This window comes from Oncorhynchus mykiss, chromosome 21, assembly GCF_013265735.2.
Source record: "Oncorhynchus mykiss isolate Arlee chromosome 21, USDA_OmykA_1.1, whole genome shotgun sequence".
NCBI classification, from domain to species: domain Eukaryota; kingdom Metazoa; phylum Chordata; class Actinopteri; order Salmoniformes; family Salmonidae; genus Oncorhynchus; species Oncorhynchus mykiss.
The window spans coordinates 13,985,842-14,009,203 of NC_048585.1; the positions used below are offsets into that span (position 1 = coordinate 13,985,842).

Consider the following 23,362-nt stretch of genomic DNA (forward strand, 5'->3'; position numbering starts at 1 on the left):
ACCGCTAGGCTACCTGCCGTGGGTATTGGCATCAATGCCATTCACTGTGAATATCCACATCAGGAGCCCCTTGTCTTGGGGACATGGCAGTTTTATCATGATCATGAGTCATGATGCTACCAACTGTGCACAACATAAAACATAAATGTCAGAGTAAAGTGTATGCTCCAAGGGATCATTCTATTAATACTTAAATTGCTATGATCCTCTTCTTAAACATAAGGAAGCAGGATCACTTGACAACAACTACAGTCAGGTACAACCATAGAGATGATATAATTCATGAATATATACATAGGATCTCTATGGGTGCAATAGTCAGAAATATTCATATACAATATCTGTTGTTGGAGCTAAAACACTCAAAACAATTATTGAGTAATAACTAATGAATGCACAACCATCTGTTATGCTGTATTGCGCAACAGGCGTTGTAAAGTGTCTGTATGAATGGGAAGTGTTTTTGACAGGAACCCACATGTGGGAAAGACTTCTGCCAATTGGAAGATTTGGATCACACTTATGACTTTTATCTAAAACTGCTCTCAGTGTAGAATCTTTGTTGGGCCTAGTGAATAGTAGTCAGTCTATAGGCCTCTTGTTGATGTATGATTCACACTGTAATCCTCACATGTTGCCTAAAACTGAGTCTGGAGTCAAACGAGCAAACGATGCAATATTAGTTTTCTACATGAGTTAACAACTCTTATGGTGTTGCTAGGGTTAGGATGATCATCACCACGGACTATCCTTCCTCACAGGCTGTGGGAAGTCAGTATTCACTCTATCGTGAAGTGTCCACCTTGCGTACAGAGCAGCTTCTCCGATGTGTAAGAGAACGACAAATCCCACTGCTGCCACCAGTATAGCAGGCAGCGTGGACGTTGCATTGGGGACTCGAGCATGTGCTGCAGAAACAAGCTTCTAATTGACAGTATCACAAAAGCCTGGGCCTCTGGGCAGGACAACGCTCACATCGGTTAAACAGGTAGCCTTTGGGCCTGGCTTAACCGGTGATCAAAATGAAGCCTTTTGAGGATCAATTCTATGACCAAAGGCTCTTTCTGATTCATATCAACTCATGGTACCAGCATTCAAGACAAGTCTAGGTGAATACATGTCATGGTTTGCTTTAATCCCCCAAGACAATCACTGTTCTAATTGGACCATACTGTCTGGGACCGAGGGAAATTGCACGTTGCTATGGTCTGGTTGGCATGGTGACATAAGATATGATGCAAATATTCATCTTGCAGAAGAAATTGTTTTAGAGTGGAATGACTAGACATATCTGATGACGATGGTGACAGAACACTTCATCAAATATTCTTGACCGGCCCCTCCCCTCCCATAGGCTTAACGTTACCCTGGTTTACGTGATGACGCAAGATGTATATGAGCGCAAGCGGCGGGATGGTTCTCTCTTTTACCGCCATAAGAGCGGAGTCTTTTGCTTTGCGACCGCTTCACTGCGTAGATCCACCTAGTCAAGCCGCCAGCTAAAGGTAAGAGAATGACTTGAAATCACCTTAGCTTGGACTTTAGCAATACAACAAAGTGGCGCATATATATATATTGTACTCTTACATGGGTACGAATGTGGGGTTGTTCTTATCGTCTTGAACGAAATATTTGTGTGGATGTGGTCGGGAAGAATAGGACGGTAGCTTGCCAGCTAACTAAGTCGGATGGCTAGTAGCAGCCATTGAGAGACGAGAGGCTCCACCATGATGCGTTAGCTAGCTAACGTTACATGCACGATGACGAAAATGGCTAATTTTCCGCCCTTTCGAGACGTTGTATTGTAAATACAAACGCCATAACGTTAGTGACAAATCATCAGAATTTGCATCATTCAGTTATTGGTTTTATCGGATGTCGTGTCTTTTTTATTTAGACCTGACCTTATTTATTGACTAGCCTTTATGGAGGGTAGTTAAGTGATGGGACGGAGATGTGGTGGGTACAAGTTGTGTCTGATCACTGTTCGAGCTATACCGCTAACTAGCAGGCTACACACTAAAATGGGACGTATGTCTCCGTCTTTTCACCTGACTTTTGACATGTTTGTAGTTGGCTGGCTAATTTCGATAGCCACATAGCTAGCTAACGGTTCTCTTATTTTGGTCTAATATTATTTGAGGTTTCCAATATTTGCCCAGCAGGTCACGTTGCCAATCAAATATGGACTGTCACTTGAGTACTTGCCCAATAAAAGTGCGTATGCCAAACTAACGTTAGCTAGGTAGCTGTAACTAGCTAACGTTAGTTGACTTGCTGGCGAAGTAGTTAGCTAGCTGGAAACATGCACAACCAGTTAGTTAACGTTACCGCAAATGTATCCATTATAGTGCATGTGGTAGCTAACTAGCTAGATTCCACGGAGCTGTGTAATTTGTACGTTTCAGTGGTAGGTTAGTTAAATGCATATGCTGCTTTACAGCTAGCTAGCTGGCTGGCCGGCTTTCTTTGTGGGTGAGAGCCATTGCTCATAGCTTGCCTTGAGCATGCAACACGTGGTCGCTGGGTTTGAAAGGCTCATTGAAGGGATGTATGTGTAACTACCATTGGGGGATTTCAGTCACTGAAGATCTGCTATTTTCACTTTTGGTGAAAAATGCATTGAATTACACTCATACAACAACAATGTTTCAGCTGTTATCACATCTAAAGCTGCCTTTGTTTCTGCCAATGCTTATCATTGCAACATAATTAAAAATTATTCATTAGACATTCTAGCCACAGTTTAAGCTAGCTTTTGCCTATAGCTAGATTGTGTGTATTTGACTACTACATCCTACCTGGCTGTGATTTGTATGGCTAACTTTTGTCAAGAAATGAGGGTGAACCAACTATTGTCACAACTTGTAGAATCGATATTGGTCCTGATGACTCCTGCTAAGGCGACATTACATTTTTTGTTTGCGAGAAAAGGCCCTAATGGTATAATTCCGAATTATTATTTATTTTTTAATTGAACCGCTTATTTTTGTGCTATGGATGATGGCTGTTCCGGTATTGATGTTTGAACGTCTCAGATGCTTTGTCTTTTGTCATTGTGTGTTTTGAGGCAGTCATCTGCTACTCATTATCACATGGCATTAATATGACCCCATCAATTTGAGTACTAATGACCCCTTTGTGAAACTGGCATGTAGAGTTTAGGTAATCAATTGATTGAAAGGTATTCCTGGAACTGTTGCTGAAACACAACTCGCTGACAGTGTTGGAAGCTACTCTTAAAATAGTTGCCCATGCTATCAATTACTTAACACTGGAAGTTTACTGCAAAATGCTAAGTTACTAGTTGAACAAAAATATATAAACACCTGTACAGTTTAGGTCCCATGTTTAATGAGCTGAAATAAAATATCCCAGAAATTGTCCATACACACAAAAAGCTTATTTCACTCAAATACACAGATTTGTTTACATCCCTGTTTGTAAGCATCTCTCATTTGCCTAGATTTGTATCTATTTAGCTAGGCTAGACAGTTAATAACACATTCTTATTTACAATGACTGCCTAGGAACAGTACGTTGACTGTCTTGTTCAGGGGCAGAACCACCAGTTTTCTTTACCTTGTCAGCTCAGGGATTCGCTCTTGCAACCTTTCAGGTACTGGCCCAACACTTTGGCCACCTGCTGCCCCAGGTAGCCTAGATAATCCATCCACCTGACAGGTGTCTTGTCAAGAAGCTGATTAAATGCTGGGGACAATAAAAGGCCACTAAAATGTGCAGTTTTGTCACACAACACAATGCTATAGATGTCTCAAGTTGAGGGGGTGTGCAATTGGCATGCTGACTGCAGGAATGTCCACCAGAGCTTTTGCCAGAATTGAATGTTAATTTCTCTACCTTAAGCCACCTCATGGTCATTTTTAAAGAATTTGGAAGTATGTCCACCCAGCCTCACAACAGCAGACCATGTTTAAGTAACCAGGCCAGCCCTGGAACTCCACATCGGGCTTCTTCACCTTCGGGATTGGATGAGACCTGGACAGCTGATGAAACGGAGTCATTCTGTCTGTAACAAATCCTTTTTGTGGGGGACAAGCTCAATCTGATTGTCTGGACCTGGCTCACCAGTGGGTGGGCATAAGCCCACCCATGGCTGCACCCCTGCCTAATCATGTGAAATCCATAGATTAGGGCCTAATAATGTATTTCAATTGACTGATTTCCTTATGAACTGTAACGCAGCAAAATCGTTAATTGTTGCGTTTTTGTTCAGTATACATGTAGTTCACTATTCCCCAACACTATCTCGAGTTATGATTCTAGTCCCCTCTGACAGTGGTGCGTTCTTTACACGTCGATGTAACATGCCTAAAGCATTAGTGGGATGCCTAGTTGACTGTTTCAGATGCAGTTTGGATCATCCTAAATCTATTTCATCAGAGGAAATCCACTTTATCAATGTCAGACTGAAATGCAGTCATTGTCTGTTTTTGAATGTTGCTGTTGCTATTCTCAAGCTTTTTATGGCTATTAAGAGCTCTCGCATTGGCTATTGGTGGGGAATGTTTGATCTGTTCGCTGGTCAGACGTCGTCATGTGAATCTCATGGTGTTTTACAGGTCGATCCAAATGGTATTGGTTCACATTTTCAACAATATCATTACGGTAGTGCAGTGTGCCGTTTTGGAATTTCAATGACCAAGTTTAGGCCTGGAATTATCCTCTTTTTGGTCCCTCTGCCCGGTAATCTCCCTTTCAGCTGCTTAACATTTGATTTTTGGACAGCTTTTCAGTTGGCCTATTTAAACTGCTGCAGGTGAGTGGTGGGCAGCCTGTGCGATTCTTAACCAATGGGCACAGGCCATTAGGAAGGTGAGGGAGAGAAGAGGAGCTGCTGAAAGATGGAGACAGTCGTGCATTTCAGACATTGCAGGCCTGGTCTACATCAGCACTGTTAAACTGTTGCTAAGTTTCCCTGACACTTATTAATTTTGTAGCATTGTTCTCCAACCAGGCCAGTAAACCTTCTATACTGATTTATCACACAACAGCCTTGGTCTGCAATGCATTTGGCACTATAACATGTCATTTCCCCATACTTCACTCTCTAAGTACAGTGAAGGTTATGTAGTAAACATTGAAGGGGACATTTTTCTCTCAAGTATCTTTCAATTGAGAGACTTTGCCTTCACATTGGCTTTGATTGAGCTGCACGGAAATCTCTGCTGGAGACAGAGCTTGCCCAATAGAAATTGTTTGAATTTGTTTTCACTCATTCCATGGAGCCAGAAATGATGTCTACCTGGCAGCTATTAAGATGTGGTATAATTTTGTAATTAGTCGAGTTCACCACATTTTGGGGATACCAGCCACTTTTTATTTAACTCACCACTTTTTTTTAAAAGCCCATTTGAAGACCACCATCAACCTAATACCACAGTGGTAAGGAGAACCCTCCAGCAAATCATCACCTAATGCCTTATGTCTTTGGCGGTTTGGTCACTGCTGTGGTTGCATCAGACACTGGTGTGAGGAAAAGCTGATCTGGCTCTTGTGTTTCTCCATGTGTACTAACCCTGTGGTAAACATTCTCCCCCCAGGGGGGGTCTGGAGTCTAATTCAATGCCTAATGTGATGTGACTAATGGCTTTTAATTGTCAACCTTCATGTGATGGCCTCTATAACAGCCTGTATGGTCAAAGTGCAAGTCTGAGTTGGTCCAGCTGTGTACCTCTTCAGTTGTGTTAAGGGTCACTGGCCCTGTGTGAAAGTCCTGTTGGACCGACTGGTGAACTACTAGCTGCGGTCTCTGCCCCCTCTAGGATTAGGTGTTTTACATAGCTCCAGTCCCCCTCTGCTCTCTCCTCCATGCCTGGAAGTTTATAGGGGGGGGTACACACGTCTAAACAGGGCCTTGCTTTGGTGCTGTTATCAGATGGCAGCCCCAGTGTCGCCTGCATCCAAAGCCCCAGCCCATGGCACACTGCGAAGCACAGATTATCTCTGCCCAAACCAAATGAGATGGGCAAGAGGTTAAGATATGTAGGACGATTTAACTAAGGCTTATGTTACTTAATGCCTCAGCACAGCTAACAGGGCTGTCGGTGAGCTGGGCGCCTGGGAGTTCTTTCATGCACATTTCACTAACCAACATGACAGGGAGCCAAAAGCAGCCCTTTTTTTGTTTTCATCTGGGAGTGGGAGGAGAAACTGAGGTAGGATTACAGTTGGTGGCCATTTTGCTCTAAGCAAGCAGAGTGCTTGGAATCAGATGTTCAGCCCTCCTGTGGGTGCTTTAGTTCGTTCACAAGCTCCTAATGTCAGTTTGCTACACACTGGGAGGAGATGTCCTCAACTGTATTGAATTTAAGGGTATGATATTATTTGCCTGTTGTAAACCTTCCATCAAACAAGACGATGTAATGCTAGTCTTGTAAATAAGTCATTAGGGCCTATTTCAATAAATAATCTATTCCCAGAAGCCCTTTGTTTATTGAACATATGTATTTCCTGCTGTGAATTAACAATTGTGTCAAAAGTAGCATGTATCATACATTGTCTAACTCTCTTCCCTTCCCTCCAGCAGCATCACTCGAGACTTGGCTAAGATGGCAGACATGGACAAGTAAGTGCATCCTCTCCGTTTGATTGGCTGTGCAGCCTGAGTTCTGTGCAGCAAGGAAAGACACTTATTGCACAAGTGTCCTATACTAAAACAATCCCACCTCTGCATCGTTACCTAGGGCCTTATCAATTCAAATTGATTTCTTTACGTTTCTTGGTGTTAGCCTTTTAAGTCCAATGTTCATCTAGCCGAAAGGCTGATTAGCTGTGTTTGTTTGTCACACATGTGATGGTAGTTTGCAAAACAAGTACCCACTGGATTGATGGCAATCATAGTATGATTCTGCCAGGTCAGCATATGCTACTTTGTGGTTAGCATTTCATTTAGAGTATTCTTGGGAAAGCCTTTCCGTGTCTACTAGAGTACTTTTAATTATCATCATTGCTAACAGCTACAAAGTGGTAGATATGCGAACTGCACATACTGAGAAGGGAAGTTCTCATTGCCTTTAAGAAAGTTCAGATGTATTCTGTTCATGTCTTATGATAAACTTCTGCAAGTTCATTTTCAATTAATTTTGTTGATTCCCCTAATGTCTGGATTCAGTGTTTCCATCCATGTTCTCTGTATTGGAGATTTAATAGGGCCCTAATTACCCTACCCCTTTTGTCATTGATTTACCTGGAGGTGTGTTGAGGTCCCGTGTGCTGTCATTTTGGCTGTACCTGCTATGGTGTGTAGCCTGGCCAGGAAGCCATCCTGGATTTGAAATGTTGGTTAACACTGTCTCATTGGCCTCCCGGGTGGCGCAGTGGTTAAGGGCGCTGTACTACAGCGCCAGCTGTGCCATCAGAGTCCCTGGGTTCGCGCCCAGGCTCTGTCGTAACCGGCCGCGACCGGGAGGTCTGTGGGGCGACGCACAATTATAGGGAGGGATTGGTCGGTAGGGATCAAGTGTTGGGTGAAATCATGACATTAGTTCAATGCACATGCAGTTTAGGAATGCCATTATCCTTTATCAATTTGGCTTCTAGTAGCCGTCAAATATTAGACACTGGTGGGTGTATATATCAAGTGTCTGAGTAGTGTTTACATTTTAGAGCACAGTTAATATAATAACATGGGGGTCCTGATCCTAGATCAGCACTCTTACTCTGAGATGCTTGGTCCATACGTCCGCAGAGCTGAGTCAGTCCTCTTCCCCTGGTATCTGATGCAGAGGATGGCCAGCTGTCGATCACACTGCGGAGACGTTTCCTCGCTGGGCTGTGGCTCGATGTGGCTGTTTACTCAGCCTGGGCTGCTTGGGATGCCATGGCTGGGCTTGGGTTACGCCGGCTCCCTCCAGCCACTCAAAACGCCTCCCTGAGTTTGAGTAATGGGCCTTGGCCCTAGTCCAGCAGGCCTGTGGCTCTCTCAAACCACAGGGAACAGACAGACAGTCAACTGTTTATCCCTTCATCTGCCCTATTGTATACAGAGACTCCTGACTGCAGGAGTCTCTGGGTGAAGTTTCCCCTATATACAGGTCTAGCATCAACTTCCCCTCACCCAATCTTAACTTCTTTCGGATTGTCCCACCACGACAACATCCGGTGAAATTGCAGGGCGCCAAATTCAAATTAAATTACTATAAATATTTAACTTTCGTAAAATCACAAGTGCAATACGTCAAAATAAAGCTTTACTTGTTGTTAATCCAGCCACAATGTCAGATTTTTACAAAAAGGCTTTACGGCGAAAGCAAGCCATTCGATTATCTGAGGACAGCGCCACGCATACCAACACACGAAAAACACATTTCAACCTGGCAGGTGCAACAAAAGTCAGAAATAACAATATAATTCATGCCGTACATTTGAAGATCTTCTGTTGGCACTCAAATGCCCCAGAAACATCACAAATGGTCCTTTTGTTTGATAATGTCCTTCTTTATATCCCCAAAATGTCCATTTATTTGGTGCGCTTGATTCAGAAATACACCGGTTCCAACTCGCCCAACATGACTACACATTATCTAATGAATTACCTGTAATCTTGGTCCAAACATTTCAAACAACTTTCCTAATCCAACCTTAGATATCCAAAAACGTAAATAATTGATCAAATTTAAGACGGAATATATTGTGTTCAATTGCGGATAAAAACAATGTGGAGTGAGCTCCAGTTCACGGTCGTCACACGAGTCCACTTGGCTTGACACTCACAATGAACAGCCCTACTTAATTTCTCAAAAGAAAAACATCAACCAATTTCTAAAGACTGACATCTAGTGGAAGCCATAGAAACTGCAACCAGGAACCTCTTAAATATAGTTTCCTATAGAAAACCAATTGAAAACGGTGACCTCAATTTTTCCCTGGTGGTTTGTCCTTTGGGTTTCGCCTGCCAAATAAGTTCTGTTATCGACACAGACATAATTTTAACAGTTTTAGAAAACTCTTAATTTATCTTAATCTACCAATTGTATGCATGTCCTAGCTTCTGACACAAACATGCAGTTTACTTTGGTCACGCTTTTCATCCGGATGTGAAAATACTGCCCCCTATCACAATGAAGTTAACCACTAGTGGGGGGAGAAATGCAAAACTGACCCAAGATCAGTGTCTAGGGGTAGCATCACCCTATTTTACCCCATGACTAGCATTGTAGCCTGACGCCACATGTTTGACATTATGTTGATCAGGGGTTTATTCAGATAGAAATTTAATTATTTTTGCACTGGTTCGGAACCTGGTTCATGGATCAGTATGAACAGTGTTTAAATCCAGTGTTAGATGAAACTTCAGTGAGGCAGGGGAGCAGTATACCCTTTGTGCTGTGTCCCTGTTCACTCTCTGGGAACATTGCCTCCTAGTCTGTCAGTCAGAGGTACTGTGTGGAGGCCTCTATGTATTAGTATTGTCTGACACACCCCTTCTTTTGTATCAAAGTAATTAGAGTTGAGTTGCCTTATTCTACACAATCGATATAATCACATACCATCTAAACAGTACATTGCTTTTGTAAAATTCCATTCCTGAATAAGCTCCAGGTGTCTGTTTTGACTGATTTTTCTCGGTGTCTGTGTGTGTGCAGTAAGGACCAGGCTGAGCTGGACCCGGCAGATTTGGAGGACGTGGAGGACGTGGAAGAGGAGGAGACTGGAGAGGATGTCAACAGCAAAGGTAAGGCTCAGCACTACCTGGCGACTGGGAATGTTAAACGTTAATGTCTGTTCCCACCGTGGATTTGACTTCAACTGAACAACCAACAGTGAAATCTGAATCAGTTTGACATGAGTGTCATGAGCCTCTGCTTGCTGGGCAGTCGTTAATGTTAGGTTGACAGTTGAATTAAAATCCTCTGTGCCCACATTGTCTAGGTTTGAAATCTGAATGTTTTTACCTGTCCACGAATAATTAAGAATCCTGCTTTGTTTATAGAGGTTTAACTGGCAGTCCTTTGTAGACTGAATTAGATGTCTCTCTGCCCCAGGTATTTATAGCCCAGCAATGCTTATCGTCTCCCACCACAGTGATATGTCACAATGATCTCACACACACTTGACAGAGGCTTTCATACGGCCAGAGCCTAACAAATATCCTAATTATCGTCCGATGTCTGTAATGACATTCGTCATCAGTAGAACCGTCCCTCGTCTAGAACGCATTCAGAACATTTTGCCGTCCCACTCATCCCTGTCCCCGCTCCGCCGCAGCACTTAGCTGTCACTCATCCCTGTCCCGCTCCGCTGCAGCACTTAGTTGTCACTCATCCCTGTCCCGCTCCGCCGCAGCACTTAGTTGTCACTCATCCCTGTCCCGCTCTGCTGCAGCACTTAGTTGTCACTCATCCCTGTCCCGCTCCGCTGCAGCACTTAGTTGTCACTCAGCCCTGTCCCCGCTCCGCCGCAGCACTTAGTTGTCACTCATCCCTGTCCCTGCTCCGCTGCAGCACTTAGTTGTCACTCATCCCTGTCCCGCTCCGCTGCAGCACTTAGTTGTCACTCATCCCTGTCCCTGCTCCGCTGCAGCACTTAGTTGTCACTCATCCCTGTCCCTGCTCCGCCGCAGCACTTAGTTGTCACTCATCCCTGTCCCGCTCCGCCGCAGCACTTAGTTGTCACTCATCCCTGTCCCTGCTCCGCTGCAGCACTTAGTTGTCACTCATCCCTGTCCCGCTCCGCTGCAGCACTTAGTTGTCACTCATCCCTGTCCCCGCTCCGCTGCAGCACTTAGTTGTCACTCATCCCTGTCCCCGCTCCGCTGCAGCACTTAGTTGTCACTCATCCCTGTCCCCGCTCCGCTGCAGCACTTAGTTGTCACTCATCCCTGTCCCCGCTCCGCTGCAGCACTTAGTTGTCACTCATCCCTGTCCCCGCTCCGCTGCAGCACTTAAGAGTTGTCACTCAGCTGAGGAGTTGGCCATTTCGTCCATAACGGCACCCTATTCCCTCTATAGTGCACTACGTTTGACTATAGACCCTGCTCAACAGTTAAGCACTTTAGGGAAATGGGGGGGGTATTGTTGGGACAGGCACAGCAGGGCCCTCAAATCCAAGGCGTAAGGAGTTGAAGCGTGGTGTAGGTAAATCAAGGCAGGGAGAGTATACCTGCTGACTGTAAATGATGCAGCAGCCCTCTGCTGCCTTGTCCCATGGGCAAAGCGTTTGTTCTCCGCTTTGGAAATGTCTCTTAACAGCTTTTAGGAATAAGTTTACTCCCGTTTGGTGGAAGGAAATACTTTGATTATAATGCTCCCTCTATGGGCTCGCGTCGAACCTGAGTCTTCAAGCAGAGGCTCAGACACTCTGACCAAATGACTGTTGATCACTAAGCACATTTTTATCACCGTCTTTCTCAAATAGAAATGTCATTATTTTGGAACTGGTTCAGGGTTGGAAGAAACAGTATACCCTTTGCGGTCTCCCTGGTCGCTCTCTGGGAACATTGCATCCTAGTTTGTCAGGTGTTCTGTGGAGGAAACACAGGGCTCTGTGTCAATAGTGTGAAGTGACTTCCTTTTCTTGTGTCCTCTCATTCGTCTGCACCAATCTGAAGAGGCTTGACGGGTGGCAGCGTTTTGGCAGTAGCATTCTTCCACCTGTCCAATACTGTCAGATCAGTGAAGATGAAGGAAAGGAGACAAGTGAAGGGAGCAACCTGTTGACCAGCAACCCAGCCCTCTATTTGATTTAGATTTATTTTTGTAACTTTGTCTGTCCTTAGTTGACCTGAAAATACTTGGCGTTGCCCCCCCTTAGAATTTCTTATGCAGAACTCCCTTCTTCCGTCAATGTATCTGTCCGTATGGTGTCTGGTGCTATGAATGGTTGTCTGTGTCTGATGGTAGTGCCTGGCTTTGTCCGTCTCCCCTCAGCTCGTCAGCTCACCGTGCAGATGATGCAGAACCCACAGATTCTGGCTGCGTTGCAGGAGAGGCTGGACGGCCTGGTGGGCTCGCCGTCAGGATACATGGAGAGGTGAGAACCCCAACCAGGAGAGACACAAGCTTCAGCCATACAGATTCTGGATGGAGACAATCCTTTTTCAATGGGTGTTCTCAGTTGGATGGACAACAGATTGTACATCAGAAAACCCACTCTGTTTTGGGGTCCTGTATGTACTCGTCAGAAATAGTTGACTTGAGGTGACGGACAGTGGCTGAATGCATCTACGATTTCCTCAGTGTTCCTGTGACTGGCCATAGCCTGACTCTGTCCCACTCTGCAGCTCTGGGGGACTAGCCTAGTTATGCAGCCCTGCTTTAGATGTTAAGGCTCCAACAGAAGTTCTTCTCACTGGGGTAGTGGTCTTGTTATTTATATATAATACTTTCAAAACTTCCATTCTTGGCATGCAATCTTTCTCCCTGTACCTGTGTGTGTATGTATGTTATGGAGGGATAACAAGGCCAGTGCTATGTCTTCGGTGCTGGAATGTTCCTTGTCTTCTGGTTCTGTCCTCAATTCACTGGTACATACCTCTGACATGTCTGTGGGAAATGAGTACTGGTAGTTTAGGCTGAATCTAACCTACACCCAAAACCTATTTTTGAAGGTGCTAGAGGGAAAACTGAACGTTTCTGCACACTCCGTTGCTCTGATTTAAGGTCGACTGACCAAAACTTCAGCCACTATTTATAGTATAGGTTGACAAAATGATGCATTAAAGGTTCATCCTCTGGTTCTCTCATCCTTGAGGTAATCACTTATCTGTGCGTGATTGGGTATGCGAAGGTAATGCTTTTCATTCAGGGATTTCCTCAATGAAGGTTACCTAGTTAAGAGTATTCAAAGAAGGCCACTGCTACAGTGATGAGAAGCTGCTGCATTCCCCTTCAAAGCAATGTCCCATAACTGTAGTCCTCTAGGTCTGCTCTGTGCTGGGTTGTCCTTTAGTATGCAAATGAGTTGGAATTGACTCCTTGGCCAATGACTTCACGAAAGAGCTATGGCACACATACATGATGCCTAGGCACTAGGTGTTCTGGACCCAGTTGTGCACCTCTTGATTTGGTGTTGCAGTGAAATGTGTTTTTAAAAGTGGTCTCCGCATCAGTCTCAAAAACCAGCGTCCTAAAATGTGAACTGATGCCCTATGTATCATTCTCGGAGTAGTGTTGCTGATCTAGGATCAGGTCTCCCTGTCCATGTATTCTTATTCCTTATCTAAAAGGCAAAACAGATCCAAAATCAAAAGTTGAAGTTCCTCTTTTTTAGAAGGGAAGAAAATGATATACATCACTGAAGTGTCAACAGAGCTCTGAGTACAAAACATTAAGAACACCTGCGCTTTCCATGACAGCTTGACATGGTGACAGCTATGATCCCTTATGTCACTTGTTAAATCCAATGGAGACACGGTATGTGTGCCATTGAGGCTAAATGGGCAAGGCAAAATTATTTAAGTGCGTTTTAACGGGGTGTGGTAGGTGCCAGGCGCACCGGTTTGTCAAGAACTGCAACGCTGCTGGGTTTTTCACACCATTTGTGTATCGGTGATGGTCCACTACCTGAAAGGCATCCAACCAACTTGACGACTGTGAAGCATTGGCGTCAATATGGGTCAGCATCCCTGTGGAACGCTTTCCACACCTGACTTTCTGAATATGTTATAGAAAGACCCCACACAAGGATTCAGAACATGAAGAATAATTTCTTGGTACAATGTAATTTATAACATAAGGGACATCTTATCACCACCAAAGCATGTTTTCACCCACTCAGGAAAGAGTGGGTGGACACCCTAAAATCTGTGTAGAAAGATGCCGTTTTTAAACGGCTCTTGGCATGGGATTCTTGGCCCAATGTCGTACCAAAGCATTGCAGCGCGGGATATTCTGCCATCTTGATTAATGGAAGTGGCTGTGGTTTTTCTGGCCTCGGATTAATTGTGCCCTCACAATTGGAGCGTGTGGCTCTGATGAGTGAGCACTTCTGCATTTTTTTTTGTGTAGTTATTGTGGATCTGGTCCCTTTCTTAATAATGTTTTTTCCTGTCAGTGGATGCCAGTACTTCAGATCTCCTAGCGTCCCCTCAGTGGGGTGCTGTGCCAGAGGGGCTTGGCTGTGGTTGCGTAACGCCAGGGCTGAGGTGACCAGGCCATTACGTAAAACGTTAGTTTTTAGAATGTCAGTGGAAGTAGTCTTCTACTTCCTGGTCCTATGGTTGAATTCCTAGCCGAGGATACTAGGTCCTGCAGTCATTCTCCCCGGCACGGTGTTGCTCTGCATAAAAGCGTCCGTATGCATGCGTAAGTGTTTGTCATTCGTTGATGTTTATTCCCGTTGTCAGAGCTTGAGGCTCCAGTATCTTGTTATATACACCATCGTTGGACAGTCAAGATGTTCTTTCACCGTGTGGGATTGTGACGTTTTTCTCTCCCCGTGTCCAGCTTACCGAAGGTAGTGAAGAGACGGGTCAACGCCCTAAAGAACCTACAAGTGAAATGCGCCCACATTGAGGCCAAGTTCTACGAAGAGGTCCATGAACTGGAGAGAAAGTACGCCGCTCTCTACCAACCCCTCTTCGACAAGGTAGGAACACCCCTGTTCCTTGTATCAATAGGATCTCCCATTCATTGTACCTTATAACTAAGCTGCATTTGACCGGGCACTTTATGCTTGGGTTGTTTTCATTGGTGCAAACCTTAGTAAAATGAGCCACTTTTTGGCCTAATGCAGGTAGGTCCCTCCATGTTTCGTCCCGTGTGCGTCCAAAACATTATTTGCTGTGGGCGGGGTTTCCAAATAACATAATTTCCAATTCACACATGCATATTAATTATCTTGTGAAATAGTACAAATGTAAGCACCCACCAAATTTTTCTTATTAATGAATACACCCCAGTATTCTCAATATAGTGTTGATCAGTCACTCCTCTGCCCATGTGTAGTTCCTGCTGGTGCCTATCCAATGCTGACAGACTAGCTTTTACCCCCCCCAGTCCCCTCTTTGGAGCAGACTGGGATTTAGCAGAATCCTCTGACTAAAGAGCTGCAGCCTGTTCCAGGGATGCAGATGGAGCTGAGAAAATGGGGTGGGGTCAAGCTGGGATGCTCACACATGCAGACGGTGTGACCAAACTGCTGTCTTGCGTAAATAATGCGCTGGCTTGGCACCTCAGCCCCTAGTCCATTATCTTGGTTTAAACACATGACTGTTCTGGGCTTTTTGTTAAATGTTTTTGCTCTGGCCTCCTGGCTGTTGGCTTTACAGGAACTGACTGGTTTCCTCCCCCTCTCTCCCTCCAGCGAAGTGACATAGTTAAAGCAGCCTATGAGCCCACAGAGGAGGAGTGTGAGTGGAAGGCTGATGAGGAGGAAGAGTTGACAGTAAGTAAGCAGGTACAGGTGACTCCATGCCTGCATGTCTTATCTAACCTGGGGACTTCTACTGTCTGGTGCTAACCTGGGGACCTCTACTGTCGGGTGCCTCAGGAGGTCTTATTATTCTAACCTGGGGACCTCTACTGTCTGGTGCCTCAGCGGGTCTTATTAATCTAACCTGGGGACCTATACTGTCTGGTGCCTCAGCGGGTCTTATTAATCTAACCTGGGGACCTATACTGTCTGGTGCCTCAGCGGGTCTTATTATTCTAACATGGGGACCAATACTGTCTGGTGCCTCAGTGGGTCTTATTATTCTAACCTGGGGACCTCTACTGTCTGGTGCCTCAGCAGGTCTTATTATTCTAACCTGGGGACCTCTACTGTCTGGTGCCTCAGCAGGTCTTATTATTCTAACCTGGGGACCTCTACTGTCTGGTGCCTCAGCGGGTCTTATTAATCTAACCTGGGGACTGTCTGGTCATGATGACAGGACCAGGAGGGTGTACCCATGCTTGACTTATTGGGTTCTGACTGTTTTGGTTCCAGTAATGGTGGATGTGCTAGATGTACATTATATATAGACTATTTAGAGGTTTTAACCAGGGACTCATGTATCTTTTCTGTTTATAGGCATCTGTGAAATGGTGCATTAAATCCCCTTTTTTGTTGATCTTCCTCCTGCCTGTTTCTTCCAGGAGGAGATGAAGGAGAAGGCCAAGGTGGAAGAGGAGAAGAAGGATGAGGAGAAGGAGGACCCCAAAGGCGTTCCCGAGTTCTGGCTAACGGTTTTCAAGAACGTCGACCTGCTTAGCGACATGCTGCAGGTAGGCGGGCAGAGTGTTGGGGGAGTGGAGGACTGTCAGCAGGAAAAGAGACTAGAGAGCAGTAGAGGAAAGTAGGTCAGCAGACGGCTGCTGCTGCTCCCTAACGATGAGGCTTCATCACCACCTACAGGCTTGATGAGGCAATTTCACCCCTAAAAATAGATGGTGTATACATACAGCACACTTGTAGTCCTGGACAAGCCCTCAATGAGTTGAAGCAGGTGACTTTGTCCCGGGCTTCAGCAAGAAGGTGCTGTTTGGGGGGGGCTGAAGTTGGGAAACTGATTTTAATTGCCACTCTTATCAGAGTGACTTCGTCAGTGTATTTGAGGTAGGTGAGACCACATCACAGGTATTGGAAGTTAAACGTTCCTCAATGAAACGGCTGTCGGCTAAATCTGTGCTCGTAAGAAAAGAGAATTTGGTGTTGGTGCCAGAAAGACCAGTACAACGGTAAGGTGTTTCTGTTTTGATACCATACCAATGTTCAAGCTGCTGTTCATGTTTTACAGGAACATGATGAACCCATCCTCAAGCACTTACAAGATATCAAAGTCAAATTCTCGGACCCTGGCCAGCCCATGGTAGGTCTGTGCACCGCACTGCTCTGCTGATGCAATTCTCTACCGTTCTATCAATGTATTGAAAGCCAATGAATCTTGGGTGTTCCCACTGTTCCCAATATTCAACTCTTTCTTGCTCTTTTTCTGTCTCTCCAGAGCTTTTCTTTAGAATTTAACTTTGAGCCCAATGAGTTCTTCACAAACACTTTGTTGACAAAAACCTACAAGATGAGGTCTGAGCCTGATGAGAACGACCCCTTCTCCTTCGACGGGCCTGAGATCATGGGCTGCACAGGGTAAGACGCTCCGTCAAACTGCTCCTTGTTGTCCCATAGAGATCCTATTCAATTAGGATTCTTAATCCTATGGCGCATCCTTAGTAAACCCCCTAGTTGCTCATCGTAGCCTCTGGGACAAGGAAGGATGCTAGATCAAACTAGAGATCCAAAGCTGAGAGTCTTGTCCATGTCTCTTGGTTATTTCAGCTCTGGGACAGTCGTTGCAGGCACTAATGTTTGTTTCATGAGGGGTGTAAGGGTCATGTCAGTAGATGGAGTTTATTAAAATTCTCTCCTTTTAAATTACGTTTGAATTAATATAAGATACTCAGGTTTATGCACCCTTCTGTTGTCAGCTTGTTTGGTCAGTTACAACAGACTACCTTCTAACACTAAGACATGGGTGAGGAATGACCCGGTTGGTCAAAAGAAGTGGTCCTTTCTAACAACGCATCATGTTGACAGGGTTCTATTAACACCTTTGGCTTATCTTAACCTATAGGGCTCAAAGCAACATCTACACTCTAGTCATTGGTTGGCGTGTTTAGTCCTGCGTCTGGTCTCCTGGTAACCCTGGTGTCCACCGCTCTCGCCCTGCAGTTGTACGATCGACTGGACGAAGGGCAAGAACATCACCTTGAAGACCATCAAGAAGAAGCAGAAGCACAAGGGGCGTGGCACAGTCAGGACGGTCACCAAGACAGTCCCCAACGACTCTTTCTTCAACTTCTTCACCCCGCCTGATGTCCCTGAAAGTGGAGATCTGGTAAGTAATGCATTCCGTTGTCTAGTGCAGTGCTTGAAGTGGACTGAAGTGAGGTCAGGTATTTATTTTTGCTGCCCGTAACTCAGTATTTGTCTTTATGCAATATAATTTTGCTGGAACTCAAGCAGTAGAACATTTTGGCTGTGTTCCAATTCAACCACTGGTGCAGTGTGGTCTTTCGATTAAAGTTGGTGTGGCCGAATGGTGAGTCTCATAGCTCTGACTGACGTGCCGGTGACTCTTGCCCCCCCCAGGACGAGGACTCTGAGGCTGTCCTCGCCGCTGACTTTGAGATCGGCCACTTCATCCGCGAGCGTATCGTCCCCAGGGCTGTGCTGTACTTCACGGGGGAGGCCATCGAGGATGACGATGATGATGTGAGTACCCACCACAGCCTGTGTGTAATGTCCTCATCCCTGTCCTAGACCTCTGAACCAAGCCACTGGCCTTCACATGTGTTCCCCTAACACTGGTGTCCCCTCTTGTTGCAGTACGATGAGGAGGGAGAGGAGGCTGATGACGAGGTAAGGCCTTAGCTAGCTAGGTCTCTTCACCTGGTTCTCACTAACCCACTCCTGTTATTGACCTTAGCCATGGTCCTCACTAACCCACTCCTGTTATTGGCCTTAGCCATGGTCCTCACTAACCCACTCCTGTTATTGGCCTTAGCCACGGTCCTCACTAACCCACTCCTGTTATTGGCCTTAGCCACGGTCCTCACTAACCCACTCCTGTTATTGACCTTAGCCACGGTCCTCACTAACCCACTCCTGTTATTGACCTTAGCTATGGTCCTCACTAACCCACTCCTGTTATTGACCTTAGCTAGTCTGTCTCAGTGTTTAAGTTTCCTCTTTTGTTCTCCTAGGAGGGTGAGGAGGAGGGAGAGGAGGAGAATGACCCTGACTATGACCCCAAGGTGGGTGGGAGAGCTTACTGTTGATGTTGTCATGACCTAATGTGAGACCAATGATCAGAAGTATCAGATTTCAACATACAGAATAGAATGTGTACCGCTACTCCAAATGCATCATGAACACCAGCCGCCATGATGGATTTCTCTGTCTATATACTACTGCATCCCACGTCGCCTCAGAACACACAGCCTTCGGAACCGTTTCCCTGTCCCCTTGCCTCCTGTGTAAGGGCTGGATTTCCAGACACAAATTAAGGCTTGTCCTGGACTATAAAGCAGTCTACATTTGTGTTTTGGTACACAAGTACATTTTATTTCCAGTGGCACGCTGCATTGGCCTTGCAGTTTTGTTGCAGTGCTTTCTGTGTGGTGGATACGTTGGATTTATGGAATGTATGTTAGATGGCTTGACAGAACTGGTAGCAGACGGTGAATGTTGAACTTTTGTTGCACATCAAAATTATGCTGCATAACATTTTGCTCAATGACGCTATCGGTGTGATCGAGGCGTTAGTCCAGGACTCGTCTCATTCTGTGTCCTGGAAACTTCTAGAATGAGAGTGATGGTAAAGAGTGGTATTTCTAAATGGTCTCAATATCACTTCAAGAACCTAATCAAATACCCTTTTGTGAGCGTCTGGTCATGGGGAATGTGTTTTTCCACGTTTTCTTTTCAATGGAATGCCTTGAAAGCATGTTTCTACTTGCTGTCTACATCCTTGCTAAACTGAGACTGCATGGAAATTGGAATCGGATACTAAATCTATTCAGGTTTTGACTTTTAGGTTCATAGCTCTGCATGCCAAAGCTTTATTTGATTTTGTTTGGGTGAATGGGAACAGTACTCCTTCTCTTTGCTGTATAAAGCCTCTTGAATTCTGTATTCTGCCTATTTTTTGCCTTTAATTCATTAATGTTCATCTCCAATCACTTGGCACCTTTTGTCAGCTATACTCTTTAAATTTTTCCTCACTAGGTTTAAGTGATGTCTGTAGAAAATAACCCTCTCCTGGTAGGTACAGCTTGTGAATTGTCAGCTTACCGCACCCCGCCTCCCTCCTGCACCTTTTCATTTTGACACCTCCATTCCTCAATCTCCTTGCACCCCCCCCCCCCTCCACCTGCACTTACAACTAACATAGTGGCTTTTTTCTTTTTCCCTCTAACTGTAGTGGGTGATGCGTTTGAGTTTTCTCTTCTGTATGTTGAAGCTAGTTAAACTTTCCTCCAATTTGACCCTATTTGTCTTTGTACAAAATATTTTGTGACACCAATATTTACATTCTTTTGGAGAATAATAGATCGTTTGCCACACCTGTTTTGTGGATTTTGATGTTTTTGAGTCTTAAGCCATCGCTCTGTTCATGCTCTCATTCTTCACTTTTGTACTCCAGAGACTGTAGTCTACATCTGGAAGGATGCTTGTTAATTGTCTTTCTCCCATTGGACATGCCTGAATTGTTAAGTCTGCGTGGGGTGAATCCAAACTTCCACTTCAGTTGAATTTTCACTTGGTCTCCCACTGACATCGATGCACGACTAAGTGAATGTTTGACTAGAGTTGAAGTTCAGCTTCACCCCTCTGTCCTGGAGAGCTGTTGACCCCTGTAGGTCTGTTTATGGCCCTCTCCCTGCATTGCTGCCAATAGATTTCATTAGTTTTCCTCCCCTGTGAAAGGCGTCTGTAGGACATCAGTGGTGCACCCCCCCTCCCTCCCCATCACTGTTATGAGCACTATGGAGGTTCTATGCAGCAGTAGTGAAGGCTCTCAATACATTTTAAAGTTTAATATTTCAATTTTGAATATTCACCTCCACATTCCCATCTCCATTGATGGTGTCTTGGACCTTGAATTTGGGTAGTATGGGTAGTATTCACCCCCCCCAACACTGGTCTGATACCAACGCACATTGCCTTTTTCCCCCAGTGACATACTTTAAGAACATACTAATATAGATTGTTATTGGGTCACTGTTCAGGAATCTCTAGCCTAAGTGCCAGGATGACATTGCCCTAGTGTTTGTCTCAAATGGACATAGAAAAATGTCTGAAGCATAAACCTGTGTGTGTGAGGGTGATTAGTGTGTATGTTCGGTTCTCAGTTCAGCTCTATAACGTCCTCTCTTTTGGTCTCTTGCAGAAAGACGCAAATCCCCCAGCCGAGTGCAAGCAGCAGTGAAGGCTGTGGCTTTGAGGATCAACTGCACTGTAACAGCTTCTCAAATAAAACACTTACTTACGCCTTATAATGTTTTGTATTTTTCTTGGTAGAAATAAAAAAAATAAATAAAGGGTTTCAAGATTTTTGTTACAAAAACCTCCTAATATAATGTGAGCAGTGGCTCGATATGCATAGTATTTTACTAGACCCCCACCCCCCTGTACAAATAGTTAGAATGCCACAAACTCCCTGAAAGCATGATCTTGTTTCTCTCACTGCTAAACTAGTTTGGGTTCTTGTGAAGTTTTTTGTTGTATTGCTCTTGGACAACAGCTGTGGTTAGACTGCATTGAGGCAGGTGATGAGAAAGCTAACCTATTCCTTTTCCCTCGCGCTACCAAAGTTACCGGTCAGTTCAGGTTGTGAGTTGGAGTTCTTTTGTCATTGTATTAGTGGGCCTCGAGCACGGTCAGAGCAAAACCCTGCATTTAGTCATGGCTAATGAAAAACTTTGAATCGCTGTGCACATTTGGCCACTCAAGCATGCCATTTAGAGCAGGGAAAGTGGTTATTGGCCACTTGTTTGGGCTGAATCAAGTTGTCATTCTAAAACATTCCAGTTTGCAGACTGACAGGCATTGGACGTTTGAATGCTCTCTTGGGATGAATATTACCTCGACTACGTGGTCTGATTTGTTAAAGAAACAGAACCATGTGTTAGCTGCTAAATTTAATGAGCCGAGTCTGCAACTTATTGGTTTCTATTAAATACTTACTGTTCTTTCTGAATTTAAATTTGTGTTAAGGGAGTGTTTTTCCTCCAGCACGCATCTTGGTCTTGTCCAGTCACTCCTTAACATTCCAGATGATTTGACGAGGGACAGTTCCACGGTTTCGCCAGCAGGGGGCACCCCATGCCCAATCTGCTTCAGGCTCTTGTTAGGCCTACAGTTTACTTGTCTTTTTCTATAGCACTTTGTACTACTTAGTCATGTATCAGTGGTGTCCTCTATGGTTGGCTGTCGGTCCAGTAGCCCGTGTGCAAATCAAAGTGAGCAGTACTTTGGAGGTGGCCGTTGTCATACTGCGCCCTGACGATGCCCTGTGGGCTTTCTCCTGCGCCATGAAACATTTCCCTGTAATACATGATTCTCCCAAGTGCATTACTCTTTCATTTGGGAATCCCACTTGACTTGTGTACTCTGATAGCAATAGGTTCGCAACGGGTTCCCTTCCGAGGACGAAAACGACCAAATTCAGGCTTATGTTGGCATGTGGTTGTGGCTTTTGAGCCTTGTAACTCTCGAGGTTAAGCTCGTGCCTGTCTGGTCCCTGAGCATACGGCTAATTTATCACTGTGAAGGAAAGGTGGCAATGAGTTCTGGTAGAAGTCCTGTCTGTTGACCGCCCTCTGTAGCCAACCCCACCCAGCAGGTCACACTGAAGCATGTAAGAGCAATACTTAGTCAGGGAATGGAAATAAAAGGAAGTAGCTTAAGCCCACCCACCTTTTCCTTTAGTGGAAACAGTCATGTCGGTGTATGTTGGGTGGTGGCGCCCTCGCTGCTGCCGCTAGTGGAGCTCTAGGGAGTACTGCTGCAGTCAGGAGATTACGTCTGGACTGTTCTAGGGACGACTGGATTCTGTCTGACTCCTTGAGCAGCTGTTGTCAAAGCTAAATGCTATGCTACAAATACTAAATGTACTCAATAACTGTATGTATATTCATGAATAAATTGGTTAAACGTGTTTTGCGTTTGTTCCTTGTCTCTGCAGTGTCTCTTCAACATGAGCTGCTTGATATGTAAACACTGAGCTCTGACATTTGTGTAGCTCATTGAGATGACCAGTTCATTTGTCATATGTACAGACTACAGTAGGTGTAGTGTGGACTGATGCTTACAAGTTCTCTATTGAATCTATTAAAAGTCGACCGTTGGTACACACTGGAAACTGAGTGAAGAACCCAGCAGCGTTGCAGTTGACACTCAAACTAGTGCACCTACTACCATAGCCCGCTGAAAGGCAGTTAAATGTCTTACACATTCACACAATGTCTCAATCTTTTTACCCGTGTCCTCCCCTTAATCTACACTGATTTAAGTGACAATAAGGGATCATAGCTCTTATCTGGTCAGTCTGTCATGGAAAGAGCAGGTGTTAATGTTTCATATACTCTGTATATTGAACAAAAATATAAAAGCAACAATTTTACTGAGTTCATAGGAAATCAGTAAATTGAAATAGTCATTAGGCCCTAATCTATGGATCTCACATGACTGGGCAGTGGTGCAGCCATGGGTGGGCCTGGGGGTATTGGACCACCCACTGGTGAGACAATCTGAATGAGTTTTCCCCCACAAAGGGGATTTATTACAGACATAAATACTCCTCAGCACCCCTTTCCCTCAGACGATCCTGCAGGTGAAGAAGCCGGATGTGCAGGTCCTGGGCTGATGTGGTTACACAACGTCTGTGAGGCCAGTTGGATATACTGCCAAATTCTGT

At 44.9% G+C, this 23,362-nt stretch overlaps 1 protein-coding gene and 2 non-coding genes across 7 annotated transcripts; all 3 read left to right on the forward strand.

The window, feature by feature from the left end:
- The first annotated feature begins 1,390 nt into the window (after window positions 1–1,390).
- Window positions 1,391–21,609, forward strand: LOC110516615 (nucleosome assembly protein 1-like 1). 5 transcript variants are annotated; one of them, XM_036957011.1, is made up of 15 exons: window positions 1,391–1,505; window positions 6,551–6,589; window positions 9,609–9,697; window positions 11,892–11,994; window positions 14,409–14,550; window positions 15,268–15,360; window positions 16,041–16,169; window positions 16,682–16,753; window positions 16,889–17,028; window positions 17,611–17,776; window positions 18,031–18,153; window positions 18,268–18,300; window positions 18,645–18,695; window positions 19,669–19,704; window positions 20,834–21,609. In XM_036957011.1, the coding sequence occupies exons 2-14, from the start codon at window positions 6,573–6,575 to the stop codon at window positions 19,672–19,674; spliced, it is 1,164 nt and encodes a 387-aa protein (XP_036812906.1). In that variant the 5' UTR covers window positions 1,391–1,505; window positions 6,551–6,572; the 3' UTR covers window positions 19,675–19,704; window positions 20,834–21,609. The 5 variants fall into 5 exon arrangements, with proteins under 5 accessions (XP_036812906.1, XP_036812902.1, XP_036812904.1 ...); XM_036957007.1 differs by lacking the exon at window positions 19,669–19,704 and having other exon boundaries at window positions 20,834–20,975; XM_036957009.1 differs by lacking the exon at window positions 19,669–19,704 and having other exon boundaries at window positions 15,268–15,348; window positions 20,834–20,967.
- Window positions 12,355–12,495, forward strand: LOC118943011. Its single transcript, XR_005038748.1, has one exon. It is a non-coding gene; the product is annotated as a small nucleolar RNA SNORA57 (small nucleolar RNA).
- On the forward strand, window positions 17,101–17,230 carry LOC118943020. Its single transcript, XR_005038756.1, has one exon. It is a non-coding gene; the product is annotated as a small nucleolar RNA SNORA14 (small nucleolar RNA).
- Window positions 21,610–23,362: the final 1,753 nt, after the last annotated feature.

Excerpts from the sequence above, each read along its gene's own strand:
- LOC110516615 (XM_036957007.1), top strand. Across the intron at positions 11,995-14,408 it reads CCGTCAGGATACATGGAGAG|CTTACCGAAGGTAGTGAAGA; the intron begins GTGAGAACCCCA and ends CCCCGTGTCCAG. Across the intron at positions 15,361-16,040 it reads AGTTGACAGTAAGTAAGCAG|GAGGAGATGAAGGAGAAGGC; the intron begins GTACAGGTGACT and ends TGTTTCTTCCAG.